The sequence below is a fragment of the Trachurus japonicus genome, chromosome 21 (assembly GCF_045865225.1).
Source record: "Trachurus japonicus isolate A0001 chromosome 21, Traja_1.0".
Taxonomy (NCBI): domain Eukaryota; kingdom Metazoa; phylum Chordata; class Actinopteri; order Carangiformes; family Carangidae; genus Trachurus; species Trachurus japonicus.
Window position 1 is genome coordinate 1,564,661 of NC_140927.1, and position 17,360 is coordinate 1,582,020.

A 17,360-nucleotide genomic window follows, 5' to 3' on the forward strand; every position below is an offset into this window, starting at 1 on the left:
GAGTGATTACAAATACTACAGATTGCTCTTCTTAGCTACTCTTTGCCAGGTTTGTTGTTGTTCTAAAATACTCCATTACATTCAGAGGACATAATAACCAAGTCAGAGATTTCACCCTTTTCTTCAACTGCAGTGTAACTCATGTTGGAAAATTATAATTTCAAGTTTGTACAGACTGGTAGTTCTGGTTAAATCCATGTCAAATACACTGAACTGTTTGATCCAGAGTCATTTATTTTGGTTTCGTCCAACCAAAGACTGTGCTGCCAATAGTCATCGGGACTCCTTGGCAAAAGTTTCGTCTTGCTGCTTCCACAAATAATACTTAGGCCAAATGAGAAACAAAAAATGCAAAAGAAAGTTGCATAAATAAACATGTGCTTGTGCAATGATGTTGGAGGCTACTTTGGGTCCTGCATTCAGTGTAGTCTATCTAACCAGTGTGTTTTTAACAATCGATAAGATCAAATACACTTCTACTAAAAAATCCATTGTGTCTCCCCCAATGTCAGCAAAGGTGAACTCCAGCACCTGCTGCCCTAACTCTAACCCTTTTTTGAAAATGATATACTGCACCTTCTGTTTTTAACTTTTGATAATAAATCTGCACTCTAGTGTGCACTGGAAATGTTTTGAATGTTTGACTGATATACTGTATATTATGGTATGAAACTTGCTACTGTCTCATTCACACATATAGTACAGTACGGACAATAACAAAATTGATATAAACATTCCTGTCATTCATATGTAGCATTTGCATTCACATCAATCTGCGAATACACATCAAGCAGTGTTTCATCTTCTGTGCACGAAGTGGAGATTTAACGGTTTGTCTGGGATCAGAACAGTGCGGCTGATGCATTTCAACTCCTCCATCGCAGGGTCTGGTTTGATTTCAAACAGTCTGATTATCTGTGTGGGAAAAAAAGATATATATATGGAGTTACTGAGGTCAAAACCACTGACCTGATATAATGAGGCTACGTATATCACCAGATATTTGCATCTTTCAGCTCACTGTTTTGGGTTTATTGCTAACAAACACTTTCCTCAGCTTTATTCCCACTGGAACATGTTGAAAATTAAGGGGGGGGGGGGGGGGGATTAGTCACTTTCCCAAATACTTAGTGAAGACCACAAAAAAAGCTAAAAGGGGACTAAAGTTGCTACATTAATGTTAAATCTGTCAGGTTTCCCAAAACACAACTCCATAAAAGCTATTTTAACAAGTGTCTAATGGATTTGAAATGGGCTTTTGTTTGCCAGCACTTTCACTGTAATAGCTACATGGGATGGTTTGGTTTAGATTCTAGAATAACTACAGACTGAACTACACAAGAATTAAAAATTCAACATAGTGAGAAGAAAATACAACAGATCATTGTCACAAACCCTGCTGTGTCCATCGGGTAATCAACTGAAAGTGTCGCAATCAATCATGTTACTATTTTCTGACAAAATTCAAATTTGATCTTTTGTACATGAGATTTCCGTATATTGATGTCATATATGGATGGATGACAGGTGGTGGGTTGTTGGGTCACTGTCAGTCTGTTCTTAACAAACACACCAGCAGTCCTCAGGAAGAATAACTGACTGTTTTTATATAGATGTTTTGTTTTATTAACTTTGATGTTGATATTTAGCCATGAATATTTAATTACTTTTTTCAGTTTTCACGCTTGTTTTTTAAATTACACGTTTCCATCACATACTGTAAATTCAGCGCAAAGCGTTTTTCCCCACACTTACTTGAAAGAGAACCATATACATCTCAAGCTCAGCAATGCGGCGGCCGACACAGCCTCTCACTCCAAAACCAAACGGGATGGAGCCAAAGGGGTTTGGGTTCTTACGGCCATCACGTTGCCATCTCTCTGGTTTAAAGGTGAACGGTTCTGGGAAAGTCTCTTCATCATGACTGATAGCATAGTGACAAAACGCAAAAGCAGTCTGGAAAAAACAACAGTTGTGATGAATTACTTAAAATCTGAACAGACACAAATATACGTACAGTCCCTTTGAAAAGACAAAGAAAAATCCTATGTCTTTTAATGGTCCCATAGTTGACACTTCTTGGTGTTATTTTGGTTGTCTGTCTGTGATTTAATAAAAATCGAGCTTTTAGCAACTAGCCTATACTTTTAAACACTCAAGGAAATCAAATCCTGAAAGGTTGGGTGGTGAGTCCAGTTGCTGCCTGCTTAATGTAGAACCTATATTTATTAAAACAGGAAAAAAAACTTTACACTATGAGACCTTTAAAGGGATATTTCGGGTGTTTTGACATGAAGCTGTATGACATGCCTATTAGCAGTGGACATGCATCAACAGTGACTTTCCCCTTACTGCGTCCTGTGAGCAGAGTTTCCACCTGGTTTTGGTGTTGGTGAAGCTAGTTTGGCTAGTTGGCTCAGGTTACAAAAATAAAGCGTCAATATGCGTTCAAAAAAGTAACATATTTGCATCACAAAAAAGTCAGACCTCACAATTGCTTGGCGCACGTTTCCATCACCTGTTTCATGGTGTTGGACATGCTTGGATAGCTCACATAAAACCTAACATTATCAAAATTCTTCACGCTAAATTGTAAGTGTTCTTTGTGTGAAATATTATCTTTAAATATCACAAACAACATATGTGAAATCCAGGGCATATTTCAAATGGGACCAGAAAATAATTTTTATCCACCCATTGAATCTCATTGATAATTTTTCACTTTTGAGGAACCATGTACCGGAAACGGCAGGACTTCGCCACTCTATAGGGATGTCATACAGCTTCATGTCAAAAGATCCGAAATATACCTTTAATAGTATTATATTAAGGATATCATTATCTATAAGAAACAATACTACACTAAACATTTACTGCTAGACATGATAGGCTAAATTCTAATACAAGTGCAAGTACACACAAAATATGTAATTATAAAAAGAGACCCACCTTCTTTGGAAAGTGATATCCACCAATAATAACATCTCTTTCTGTCATGATCCTTGCATTCAAAGGAACCACAGGGTACATCCTGCAAAACAAGAATTAACAGAAATACACTGATCAGCCTTAACCTTAAGACCACCTTGCTAATATTGGTTAAGTCCCTCTTTTGGCATCAAACAACTCTGAACCATAAAAGCATGGACTCTGCAAAACCTCTGAAGGTGTGCTGTGATATCTGGCACTAAGGCATTAGCAACAGAGCAACCAGGCCGTACCGAGACCCACCTGAGGAGGCATCAACTCGACTCGCCGTGTTTGGAGGAAGAAAAATACTGACTATGACCCCAAGAACACCATCCCCACCGTCAAGTATGGAGGTGGAAACATTATGCTTTGGGGGTGTTTCTCTGCTAAGGGGACAGGACGACTTCACCACATTGATGGAAAGATGGACGGGGCCATGTACCGTAAAATCCTGAGTGACAACCTTCTTCCCTCCGCCAGAGCACTGAAAATGGGTCGTGGATGGGTCTTCCAGCACGACAATGACCCAAAACATACGGCCAAGGCAACAAAGGAGTGGCTCAAAAGGAATCACATTAAGGTCATGGAGTGGCCAAGTCAGTCTCCGGACCTTAATCCCATAGAAAATCTGTGGAGGGAGCTGAAGCTTCGAGTTGCGAAGCGAGAGCCTCGAAACCTTAAGGATTTGGAGATGATTTGCAAAGATAAGTGGACCAAGATTCCTCCTGATACGTGCACAAACCTGGTAATTAACTACAAGAAACGCCTGACCTCTGTGTTTGCCAACAAGGGTTTTGCCACCAAGTACTAAGCCATTTATTACCAGGGAATCAAATACTCATTTCACTCGATAAAATACAAGTCTGTTTATGTCTTTTATTTAAAGTGATTTCCTGGATTTTCCTTTTGATATTCCATCTCTCACTATTTGAAAAAACCTACCCTTAAAATTATAGACTGTTTCTTTGTCTTTTGTGTGTGTATATATATATATATATATATATATATATATATATATATATATATATTTATTTATTTATTTATATTGGTCTCAGAGGCTTGAGAACTCCATCACAATACCATGACCTCTCACCTCAGTGCTTCCTTGATCACAGCTCTTAAATATGGCATCTGTGTGATCTGGGCAGCAGAGGGCATCTGATCTGCTGGTATGAAGCTGGACACTTCTTTATAAAGTCTGTCCTGGGTTTGAGGGTTCCTGGACAGCAAGTGCAAAGTCCAAGTGAGGGTATTGGATGTCTTGATAAAAAAAAAGAAATAAAAAAAAGTAAGTAAACAGGCAGTGAAATCAGCCAGGCTCCTATTACAGTTCTGTATCTTCTAAAGAGATCTTTTTAAAATCACATTTGTCCTTTGTGAACTGTATTTGTAGAGGACAGATAAATTATTGGCATAAAGAAGAAATAAACATGAGAGAGAAACATCACATTTACCGTGTCCACTCCTGCTAAGAGAAGCTCGGTGATGCTGCCGTACACATCCTTAATGCTCATCTCAGTGTTTGAGAGGAGGTATGTCAGGTATTCACCCTTCACATCCTGGCCATTGTCAACACATTGCTGGATGACTGACATCTTCTTGTCAATCAAGTTTATAGCTGGAATATGTGCAAAGTGTTGTCTTAGTAGCCTACATGAGCAACATAGTTAACAGTAAGCCTTTCATTTATAGGCTGTTAAATCTGTAACTATTGCACAGTAATGATGTGATAATGCGAAGAAATTACAAAGAAATAACAAAAATGAGTCAAATCAAAAATGACAAGTTTTTTATCAGATATTAATTCATGAGAAACATCGTGTAATAAAGGAGTAAAGCAGAAGTAGTTTATATTATTATTATATTGTAAAGACAGGCTGTTATCAAGTCCCATCATACCTGTCATACCAACAAGGCGGATGCCTGTGCAACCTGACTGCAGAAAAAAAACGGTTGTCATGGTTACCTTGAAGTTGGATCTGGTTTACTCAGCGGTGTTAGCTAGTGATGTTGTCAGCGTACTACAACAGTTGGGTCATTCTGCCAAAAGAGTGCCATTTGCTCATTGTAACTCTTAAAAATTAAACTTAATTTTTCATTCCATTCCAGTATAGAATTTTTAAATTTACACATTTACTCATTCAAAATGAGTAGTGGTCTCAGGCTACTTTATTTAATTTATTGCTGCTTTTATCATTGCATTTTTGAAGTATGAGTAACAGCAATGAGGGTAACAGCAATGAGTTTTTAGCATAAAATCAGCAATTGTGTGAAATCCAGCCAAATAGCACACAGAGCACATTCTTAGGATTTAACTGAATATTTTACTTTTGATATCAACAAACACTGTCTAGAGATAATTTCAGTAACAGGAATGAGTTTTAAGAGTGACCGACCCTGACATAGCTACAATATCATTCAATTTCAGGAAAAATAAATTACAGAATTTAATTTTTGTCTTCCCATGACTTTCAAAAGACCCAAATGATGTCACTTCCAGCAGAACATGTCACTGGTGGAATGTTCCAAAACTTTTAGAGTGTAGAATGTGTACATTTTAGATATAGTATGAAGTCACACTAATATGCAAAAAAAAAAAAGAGATTTTAGAGGGATTTTATTCATTATGCATTGTGGTAAACTATAGCGTTTGGCTCTGGGGACATGCAACAAAGGCTATGTTTCAGTGTTTTGAAAGCCTTTTTATAGTAATTAAAAATTATATATCTTTAATTTCTACAGTGATTCATGTGTATGGTGCTTTGTTTATTAATTAAATGCAATTTATATTATATTATTAGGCTACATGTTTTTATACATTTAATATGCTGGGGACAGAAATGGCACTCTTTTGGTGGAATCGCCAATCACCTACTGATAAAAGTGTGTGTTTTATACATAAACTGTAGGTATTATAATGGCAAAAAAAAGGCCGCATGGAGGATCGAGTTAACAAGCCACAGACACTCAGAACATGGCGTTGGTTATCAGTAAAAACAACAATGTGCATCCCTACCTACAGTTATAACAGACAATCATGTTCAGGAAAATACACAATTACACAACTTTGTGGCTGTGATGACTGAGGGAAGACATTTATAAAGTCTGGGTCATTGTGAACAAGAACAACTGCATCCTGACCGCGAACTGCACCTGCATGTAATTTATATCATATCCTAATGTTAATTGGTGTTAGCTTGCTTTCCATTACTATGTAACCTCGTCTTCAGTCACTGTTGTTGTTATTGTAGTAAACAACTCATTCGCTGCAGTTATACAGTGCCTGTGGGCATATCTAACTTCATTACCATTCAAACCATAACACATATTGCTCCAAATTAATTTCCAATGCATTATTTTCTCTCTTGTTTGCCTTGATAGAGGTGCAAATTGACGGTATTCTGTAAATCTTATGCGTTTTGTTATTTTTGTCAAAACGATTAGTGCAACCAACAGCACAATACGACATGCAACCGCTGAAACCTGAATTGTGGATATGACAATCGTGATTATTTTCATTGTTTACGTCAGAGCTGAGCACGTGCTGATGCGCCTCTACGCAGAGGTTATTAGGTAGAGTAACGTTAGCTTGCTAGCTAAAATGGATGTGACAAAGTTGTTGTTTATTGGAATGTTGTCAGTATTTGGTTGTTATATCCAGTTCCTCAACCTAATTCAACAAAAGAGACGCCTGGACAAGCAACAAAGGAGACTGCTCCTCTTGCTAGCAACCAGTGTTGGGAGTAACGTGTTACAAAAATTACAGCTGTAACGCGGTATAACGCATTACAAAAAGAAATTTGGTAATATTTTACCCATTACAATCAAAGTAACGCGCGTTACAAATGCATTTTCATAAAAACGTGTGAAAACTTACCAGGGCTTTCCTAAATCACACCTCAAATACAAACAGGTGGTTCCCAGACCGAATTTCAATCTACAATACATTGAGATGGGGTCTGGTGTTAGCCAGGCGAACTACAACTTGTAATTGTACTCAACTGCTATTAATTGGTAATTTCTTCACATTACTAAATTATTACTCTATGGCTACCAAATTAATTTCTGCACCACTAACTCCTGTCACTTTTTGACGATGATGTTTTGGATGTTAGCATTAGCACACTACAATTAGCAGCTTGCCACTTGTTTTCGGTTCCAGGGTGCCATTCCGAAGGGCCGCCTTTCCGAACGTTTACTTTAATTTGTCGGAATGCCGGCCCTTAATTATTTATGGAAAAGGGCTGCCATTCCGAACCTGAAAAAAGGTTTGAGGCACTGGGTACACGTATCGCAGCGAACGCTTTGTTAGTGGAGTGGTTAGAGCATCCGGGGTTCAGGATTCGATTCCCGGAGGAGCTGCATATTAGCAGAGACTTTCTTGGCCTCTACCTGATCTTTTTACTAAACTTAACCAACTCCTTTCTACATTGCCTAAACCCAACCAAAGCACAGAGCAAGGACATTTATTTTTCAGCAGTAGCCCTAAACCCAACCAAAGCACAGAGCAAGGACATTTATTTTTCAGCAGTAGCGCCGCGGCTGCTCGCACCTGGGTGAAACTTTGGAGGGGGAGGGGGGGGGGCTATCCCGGCGGCGCAATCGTGTCAAGCCGGGCAGGAAGTCAAACCACGAGAGAATCTGGTCAATTTTCAAAATAAAACGCATTTGGAACAGCGGCCCCTCGGAAGGAATTTTTGGACTGGCAGACCGTCGGAATGGCGGTCCTTCGGAATGGCCGCCCCCCCTTGTTTTCGGACGATGCAACCTTGCTGAGCTAACAAGGCTTGTTAGCTGCTATTGGGACCACCTTCCTATGCAGTTCATTGATGATACCAAATAAATGAAGGTACATGCAAGCAAAGATTGCAAAACTCAACTGAACACAACTCACCAAAATTGAAGATGCCATCCCAGCCAGCAATGTAACGTCCCCAGTACGGTAGTATATTCTGGCTCCACTTAGGCAAAATGAACACAGCCATGTTGTTCACAAACATCTGAGCTATAGAGTTGATGAAGTCTTGTGTACCTGCAGGAATTTCTTTCTCCAGACACCCAAGCCTCGTCTCAAACAAAATGGAGGCAATACCTGAGTGGTAGAGGTTAAAAGCAGAAGAAAAACAAAATTTTCAAGAAACTGTACACAAAAAAATATTTAAATAGTTAATTCATCCAAACAATGAAACGTAAGACTCACATTTTATTTGATTTGAATATTTTTCTGACCAATGCATAGGATTTAGACAAACATTTTGAGTGCACACAGCTCATCAGAGCAGCATTAACTGTCTAACGTGTCATGTTTTATATACCTTCCAAGGAAAAGAGGTAAAACTCATTGGCCACGTTGGTCACCAGGTCTCCTGATGGGCTGCACTGGCATAGATAGTAGATCCTCTTAATAAAGTCTGTGACCACATCAGCGATTACCTCACCATATACCTCAGAGTCCTTTGGGCGCATCATACGCTTGTTCAGTATCCCCCTCAGTTTGTACCACTTCTCCCCCTCCCTGAGAACAGAAGCAGAGTCAGTTTTCTATTCCACCCAAGTGGTCCTCCTTGTCTTTTCCCTCAGATTGTGATGCAAATAATTACTGTTGGTGGCGATCAATGCACAGAAGATGTGTCCAAATTTGGATTGGTAAAACCCCACATTGTGATCAACAGTTCTGAATAACACTATGTCTTGTGAAGTTATAGCCCATCATTTTCTGAACACATCAATGAGATAAAGACACAGTACCTGACCAAACAAACAAACAAAAAACATGGAATGGTTTCTTTGTTTTGTATTGTGACAGTGCCTCAGTCATGATTAGAAGAACATCTGGTCATCTGGAACATCTTTTGGTTTTGTATGAAGCCACGCTTTGAGCTGAGCACACACTGTGAAAATGTGGTGAATATTGATCTTAAGATGAGCATCTTCCAGCTACAGAACTTGAGCTGTCTTGCAAACAGTGCCCTGCTCTTTACATGTGTTTTTGGAGAGCGTCTATCTAACAAATGAGCTTGCATGTTTCATTGGCCATCAGCTCTGATGTCCAACCTCTGTGCCCAACCTACAACTCATAATTAATGTCAGATATAAGAATAAACCTTCACAGGACAAGTGAATCATTAGTCTACTGATTTGAGTGCTGAATGGCTGTAGGGGCAGCATGGTGGTGCATGGTGGGCCTAAGCTTGCATGTTCTCCCAAAAACATCTATCTCCAGGTCTGATGACACAGGTAAAACAGCAAACAGTGGAGGTAAACATCTTTAAAACGTGATAACAAAAAAATTAAATCTACTTGTGCAAATAACCTGGAGTCATTTATAATAACCTGGCAGAAAGGGTGAACCAAGCATGCTTGCAAGACAGAGACAAGTACAACTACTTGCCAATATTGAAACCCTGGAGGCAGTTACACCAGCTGTTTTGGGGGCATTTGAGCTGGTGATCAATGCCGCATTAAGCCATAATCCTTTCATTTCTGCACAGTGTGTATTGTTGGTCTATTGCTAAAAAAAAAAAAAAAATCATACCTCTAAAGATCAGTAGATAAGACATGTCTGTTCAACCTGTTCAAAAGCCGAGTTTGAGGTTTTTCAGATGCTCTGAGCATTAAATTCAGTTCTCCACTGAGTACCTATGTATGTGCTCCTACAGACAGTCAAATACGTAATCCCCATAAAATAACAAATAGTGATTATGCTCTCAAGATTTTGTACAGATGTTTTTTTCATCTGACAAAAAGGGATTTCACTTACCAGCTGTGCTGGTTTTATATTTCCTGCAGATACGCACGTCGGTTAAAGCAGAAGTAAGCGGAATATTTGTGTTAATATAAGTCTTGAATAGTTATATCTTCCGACAGCAATCACTTAGAGTGTTTGGTCTGAAACATGGGTCTGTCAGTCACTCTGCTCTGCTGTAAGCCGAGGAGAAAACTTTCCAATTGTATCCTACAAGTTTTATCCAATGAGGAGAGAGAACGGCATAAAGGGGCGGTCCTCTCTGTGTGTGCAGCCAAGGGATGCGCGTGAATGTGGTGACGTAGGGACGAGGGCGGGGACTGCTAACTCCATCGGCTGACAGGAAGTTAGCCAAAACCACCGGATCGCTTACTTCTGCTTTAAACATCTCATCAGAAAGCATGTACAAGTATCTAACTGTTATAATTTCTGAGAGTAACATGGCGATTGTTTTTTTTCCCCCAACATCTAGTCACATGCTTGGCAATGTTACACAACTAGTCCAGTGTTAATAGTGAACTGAATTGCTTTTGCATCCATGTCTCTGGAACTTCTGAACTCCAAATCCTTGTTACTTATCAGCCAACACATTTGTCAGTAGCAGCCCAGCCAACTGATGAGTCAGCGTTTGTCCACTTAAATACACAGGCGGGTTTCCAATAGGTCATGTCATTAATTCAGTTGGTATTTGTTCACTTAAGTAAGCCCAATAGGCAAAGGCTGTTGGGGATTTGAACATTAACCTTTCACCCATAAAAGTAATCTCTTAAATACCAATGTCATAATCAACCCATCTGACTCACATGACAGCAGTTTGCCCTGGAAAGCAGAAGTATTACGTGTTTCATGAGGTATTGTTTAGAAACATGGTGTAGCCTGTAGGGTAACGGGCCATTACTGTACACATCATGTACATGGCAGACTCACTCTGTGAAGGGCCCGTAGCCCATTCCCCTCAAGTCACGATGGTCTTTCCACAGGGACATGTCTCCTCTGCAGGGAAACTTTGCATCATTCCTCATGATCTCCTCCAGCAGCTTTGGACTGTTCACAGACACCGTCTTCATGCCATCTCTGTATATGGACCCATATTTCTGCTTCTCATAGATCTGAAAATAGATATATATTGATGTCTTAACCCTTAGATGCATAAGTGGGGTCAAAAATGACCCCATGCGTTGTTATTCTTCAAAATCTTTGAAATTAAAAGTAATTATAATTTCATATTCCAGGTATTCCTCATAAAACATGTTTGTGACATGAGGCCATTTGTATTTTTTTTTAAATATTTCATTACTTTTAAGAAATTGCAGTTTTTGTATCACTACCCCACTCTTCCATAAGCGGGGTCAAAAATGACCCCAAGCATTTCCTATGGAATTTCCAAGGAACCTTTGATTCTCATCAACACTGACTGTCAGTATACTGTTACATTAAACATCTAATGTCAGCAGTCTCACCACCCAGGAGGTCATTTTTACACAGCAACATACATGTAAGTATTATCTTCATTTATGAACTTATTTTCCACATCCATGAGTTTTCTGTGATAGAGTATAACGTTAGTATTATTGTCATCAAATTAGCCTACTTTGTTGTTACAAAGTAGGCTAGGCACAATTTAGCTAATTGCAAAGTAATGTTAGTACTTTGATGTTAGCTAGTATAGTAAGGTAGCTAACATTACTGCATTTGTTGTGTAGAGAGTGAGACTCTTAATATACCTATAACTTCCCTATAATAAAAGCTAACCCGTTATATGATTATTGATGTGATGTATGTATGGTGTGTTGATGTGATGTATGTATGGTGTGTTGATGTGATGTATGTATGGTGTGTTGATGTGATGTATGGTGTGTGTGTGTGTGTGTGTGTGTGTGTGTGTGTGTGTGTATGCATGTCTGTGTATTTACTTACATATAAATGCCCAGAAATTGACTTACATAGCTACGTATTCATTTATACAGTATAGTTTTGTGTGCCATTCAATCATTGTCCTTTTTATGTTTTCTCATCTAAAGTATCATGGCTGCTATAGGAGGCCAGCTAGGATTCCCGAGGACCTTGCCTGACAAGTGATCCTGCCGCACACTGAGAAGAGAGAAGATGTTTGTGTGTTTACATATGTATGGACAGTGTTATGGTCCCCAGATCTACTGAATGTTCTCTTTTTGTCCTCCATAGTCAAACAGACAGACGGACACACAAACAATGGATTTTGACATTTTTGATACTTGATTGAATGTTTTGTGATCAAATGTGAATAAAAAGTGATAAATGGACAAGTCAAAAATGAAATCACTCTTTTGTTGGCCAAAATATAATGAAAATCATCATCTTTAACCAAAATTAAAGACATTTATTGCAAAAACGCATTGATTCTAATTGGGGTCATTTTTGACCCCACTCATGGAAGAGTGTAGGTATTGGTAGCTCATGCATCCAAGGGTTAACAGAAAAAATCAAGTATAAGTAATCCAACAACTCAAGAAAATCTTAAAATCTTAATAAAAAAATACAGATTTTTTTATTGATATTTAATTGAATACCCTTCCTTTAAATTGAAGGCATTGTGCTTTTAGGGAAATACATGCAGAAGTAAAGCCAATGAGCAGCGCATGTGGCTACAATACCTCACAAACAGTGCTCCAGCGGAAAATGGTAACAATGATCTCCTCTGTGAGAGCGATCTGGAGGTTACTATGGGAACAAAAGTAATGCAACCTGCCTGACATTTTCTATTATGCATTGTCACTGGGAGGAATGCAAAACATCCAATTCAACTCTTACCCCAATGAAACCTGAAATAAAGTGACACGACCTTAAAAGCAAAGTTTTGCCAGGAATGTATCTGTACAAGGACCTAATGAAAATATACATCTTTCATCCAGACACCATGCAGAGCAGCGTACCTGTAACTCATGCATACGGTTGTAGAAACCCTGAAACAGTATTCTGCAAAACAGCTCCAAGGTGCTGACATGAGGCAAGTCCTCCACTCCACGAGGCTTGTCCTGAAAGGTGGGGGCCGAGGAGGCATCCCTGGAGTTGACCCGAGCCACAGCAATAGGGCACGGCAGCCGCCAGCTTCCATACCTTTGTATTTTACTGAGGGACAGCCACGTAGCCATGCTGAGGGGATAATGACAAATACTCCAAGATCCTGTTACATTAAGGGGACTGGCTGAGCAGGGAGGGACCGTGTCTCACAGATGGTTTAACTCTTAAAGCCCACTTCTGCAGCATCAGCCAGGTCCAAAAGCCAGTCAACTCATACATCTGAGTTCTACATCTGTAGTGTAAAATACATAGGTAAAAAAAATGTTGAAATATAATAATAATAATAATAATAATGAAAAAAATATATACTACTGAGTAACAAGAACATGTCCTTGATGAGATTCTACAAAACCTTGAGATGATGCCAAAGGAGATTCAACTAGACAGTACATTTTTAAAACCATTTTGGATGAGTGTCTCTCAGAAAACAACAAAATAGCAACCGCACACTCAAAACACTGTGCATTTATCAATTTATTGCAAGCTTGCTATAAATTACAGTAGCACAGTGGTGTGCAGTTGCTATTTTGTTATTTTCTAAGTTTCAAAGTTCAGCTCCAGCACCTCTTTGAAGTGTAGTGTATTTTCTACCTCCTAATATGTTAAAGCAGAAGTAAGTGATATATTTGTGTTAATATAAGTCTTAAATAGTTATATCTTCCGACAGCAATCACTTACATAGAGTGTTTGGACCGAAACACGGGTCTCCCAGTCCCTCTGCTCTGCTCTGAGCCGAGGAGAAAACATTTATCGTATCCTACAGTTTTTATCCAATGAGGAGAGAGAACAGCATGCAGGGCTGTGTGTGCAGCCAAGGGACGCCGTGAATGTGGTGACGTAGGGACGAGGACTGTTATGGTGCGTTCAAGGCAACTCGTAACTCCTGTTTTTCCGACCTGTGAAGTTGTACCAGTTTGATCTGGTACGAGTTCACGGGTCGGAAGTTACGAGTGGCCGTTATAGTGCACTTTCACCGGTAAAACAGGTCGGAAAAACACGAGTGGGTTGCCTGGAACGCTACAAAATCATAAGTTGTGACTTGAAGCTGTAATTTACGATTTCAAAAGCCTGCCTGGAACGTAGCATTAGCGAAAACGACCAGATCGCTTACTTCTGCTTTAAGTAATTTACCCTGAGGGTTAATTGTGAGGGCGGACGTTATCACACATGCTGGACACCTACTATTGAGTCTTGAGTGCATGACAGTTGCAGATAAAAAAAACAGTTCAAGGTACATAAATACCATTGTCTGAAAAGGAGGTCCAAAGTAACTGATGACATCAGCTACTGTACCACTCAGTGTGGCAGCTGACTCTTATTGATTAAATAATCATTCCTTCTGTATAGAGAGGTGGAGTTTTAGAGAACATACTACAGTATATAAGGTCAGGACTTTTGGCTAAGACCCAGAGGTCTCATAATTGGCTCTAGAGGCTTCTCGAAGATTCGGCTTTTTGACACTACACCTTTTTTGTAATACATTCTTTTTTACCATCTACAAAGAAGACGTGTCAGAGTGGTCATCTTTTCATCAGCATCGACATCAAAATATACCACAGAAGTCTTTAAAACGTGATAACAAAAAAATTAAATATACTTGTGCAAATAACCTGGAGTCATTTATAATAACCTGGCAGAAAGGGTGAACCAAGCATGCTTGCAAGGCAGAGACAAGTACAACTACTTGCCAATAGTGAAACCCTGGAGGCAGTTACACCCTGTTTTGGGGGCATTTGAGCTGGTGATCAAGGCTGCATTAAGCCATAATCCTCTCATTTCTACACAGTGTGTATTGTTGGTCTATTGCTAAAAAAAAAATCATACCTCTAAAGATGAGTAGATGTTCAACCTGTTCAAAAGTAGAGTTTGAGGTTTTTCAGATGCTCTGAGCATTAAATTCAGTTCTCCACTGAGTACCTATGTATGTGCTCCTGACCAGCAAACAGTCAAATACGTAATCCCCATAAAATAACAAATAGTGCTTTTATGCTCTCAAGATTTTGTACAGGTGTTTTTTTCATCTGACAAAAAGGGATTTCACTTACCAGCTGTGCTGGTTTTATATTTCCTGCAGATACGCATGTCGGTTAAACATCTCATCAGAAAGCATGTAAAAGTATCTAACTGTTATAATTTCTGAGAGTAACATGTCGATTGTTTTTTCCCCCAACATCTAGTATCTATTTTGGATGAGTGTCTCTCAGAAAACAACAAAATAGCAACCGCACACTCAAAACACTGTGCATTTATCAATGTATTGCAAGCTTAAATTACAGTAATATATGCACAGTGGTGTGCGGTTGCTATTTTGTTGTTTTCTAAGTTACAAAGTTCAGCTCCAGCACCTCTTCAAAGTATTTTGCCTACTGATGAGCGTCACTCAAAATATCAGAGAAACCAAATCAGTGCACATTTCTGCCTTAAACACATTTGTTTACTTTGGCCTTCTCTTCATTCTACAGTCTTTGAGGTAAGCAGACTTCATAGAAAGCCTGCTACCTTCTGTCCTATATCAATTAATTTATCTGAATGTTACTGGATTATTTTTACCTTGTAGTTTAATACTTGAGGATTTATATGCCAACATTTAACTTTAAGAATAAGGACAAGGGAGGCTAAATTTTCCACCATTTGTGCTTGCCACTCAAGTTTTGTAGTAGAATCACAGAAAGTAGCTGAAACAGAAGATGGATGCGTATCAAAGACACTTCAGACCCTATAAGGAGAGCTCATGTGTGAGCAGTTTAAACGCCAGATATTGTGCAAGCACTGAGAGCTGCTGCACTGTAAATCTAAACATTGGCCTTGAAAGTTTTGCATTATTATCATTACTTGTAGCCTACTTTGGGGTTGTTAAAGTTGAATTCATTTAGAAAACCCTGGAAAGTGCCTTTTTAAGAATAAATGTACACATGTAACTATGTACATTTACTCTTATACTGTACTAAAGCAACCTACATAGAGGTATTTGTACTGTATTTTCTTTCTAGTTAAAGCAGAAGTAAGCGGAATGTTTGTGTTAATATAAGTCTTAAATAGTTATATCTTCCGACAGCAATCACTTATATAGAGTGTTTGGTCTGAAACACGGGTCTGTCAGTCACTCTGCTCTGCTGTAAGCCGAGAAGAAAACTTTCCTTGTATCCTACAAGCTTTATCCAATGAGGAGAGAGAACGGCATAAAGGGGCAGTCCTCTCTGTGTGTGCAGCCAAGGGATGCGTGTGAATGTGGTGACGTAGGGACGAGGGCGGGGACTGCTAACTCCATCTGCTGACAGGAAGTTAGCCAAAACGACCGAATCGCTTACTTCTGCTTTAAGTTACTTTCAATACTGTTTTACTCTGCTGAAATTACCCCTACTTCTTTACTTGTCTTATTATAACATAATTGTTACAGGAAACAAATAACATATAGTATTGTGTTTAATCATAAATTAAACAATTCAAAACTGAGGATCGAAACACTTTGTATGTCAGCCAGTGAACAGCCTCTGCCAGTGTCACTGCCTGCCACTGCTTTTTTTTCCAACATTTGAGCATTTGCACATGCGCAATGCAGATCAGTTATACCAGCCTCTTGGCGCGGTACATTGACCGTGGACGTGCCCCAGCAAGCCTTGGTGGAGCTGTTGTTATTTGTGTTTTTGGATGTATTGGTGAGAAAATGTGTGGTTCAACGTCAAGCATTCATTTCATGTTCTTAGAAGCTAGCTTAGAGATGGTTAGCCTACACCCCGCTGTCCTGAAAATAGACTTCCATACTTCGTAATGGCGGGGTTTCCCATTTTTTCTAGACCCCGCTATTCCGAAAAGGCTATTGGGGAAAACTCTCCATTCCGAACCCCCCCCCCCCCCCCCCCCACTCCAAAAGGACAGACGGATGCAATCAGAAAGTAAAGGGGAAACAGTGAGGACTCTCGGGAACTCCGGGCAGAGGGGGACGGGGCTCAGGAGGGCAGTCAGGGAGCAGACCAGAGGGGCACAGAGATTCAGGAGGGTCGGCCTGGGGGCCGAGCAGAGGGGTGTAGGGATTCTGGGGAAAGGTCGGTAGGACCGCTGACTGGACGGTGGTGCCCGGTGGCAAGCAGACCACTAGCTGGGTGCTGGAGGTGGGGGCCGGACTGACCACCGGCTGGACACCGGAGATGGGAGCGGAGCATTCCAACTGCTCGACACTGGAGACGGAAGCCGGACAGACTTCCTGTTGGACACTGGAAACAGAAGCCGGACACACCGCTGGCTGGACACTGGAGACAGAAACAGGAGTGGATGAGCCCCTTGGCTGGAGGCTGGGAACCTGGGACTGCTCGCCACCAGGTTGGAGACAGGAGACAGGAGACAGGTGCTGAGGATTGGCTCCTCCTCCTCGGTGCCCTAACCTCCACAGGAGAGCTGGGTGCTGCATCGTGTGACGCAGGAACAGGGGTGGCGCCAGCGGGACCCCCGATGTCGGAACAGGAGTGGCGTCTGCCAGCATGTAGGAACAGTAGGGGCGTCCAAGGGTGACTGCAGCTCAGGAGGTAGCGCCAGAGAACACTGCAGCTCTGAAGGGGGCGCCGGGGGAAGCTGGAGCTTTCAAGAGGGC

The 17,360-nt window shown here is 40.2% G+C and overlaps 2 protein-coding genes across 2 annotated transcripts in view; one reads left to right on the plus strand and one right to left on the minus strand.

Moving 5' to 3' along the window:
* The window catches only part of znf142 (zinc finger protein 142), a 211,709-nt gene that overhangs the window by 162,665 nt on the left and 31,684 nt on the right, over positions 1–17,360 (plus strand). The window lies entirely within an intron of this gene.
* Positions 771–12,922, minus strand: LOC146964563 (sterol 26-hydroxylase, mitochondrial-like). The gene is made up of 9 exons (XM_085765577.1): positions 12,628–12,922; positions 10,643–10,824; positions 8,286–8,485; positions 7,865–8,062; positions 4,425–4,588; positions 4,064–4,230; positions 2,950–3,031; positions 1,756–1,956; positions 771–915 (listed from the first exon to the last, which is right to left on the minus strand). The coding sequence occupies exons 1-9, from the start codon at positions 12,844–12,846 to the stop codon at positions 799–801; spliced, it is 1,530 nt and encodes a 509-aa protein (XP_085621703.1). The 5' UTR covers positions 12,847–12,922; the 3' UTR covers positions 771–798.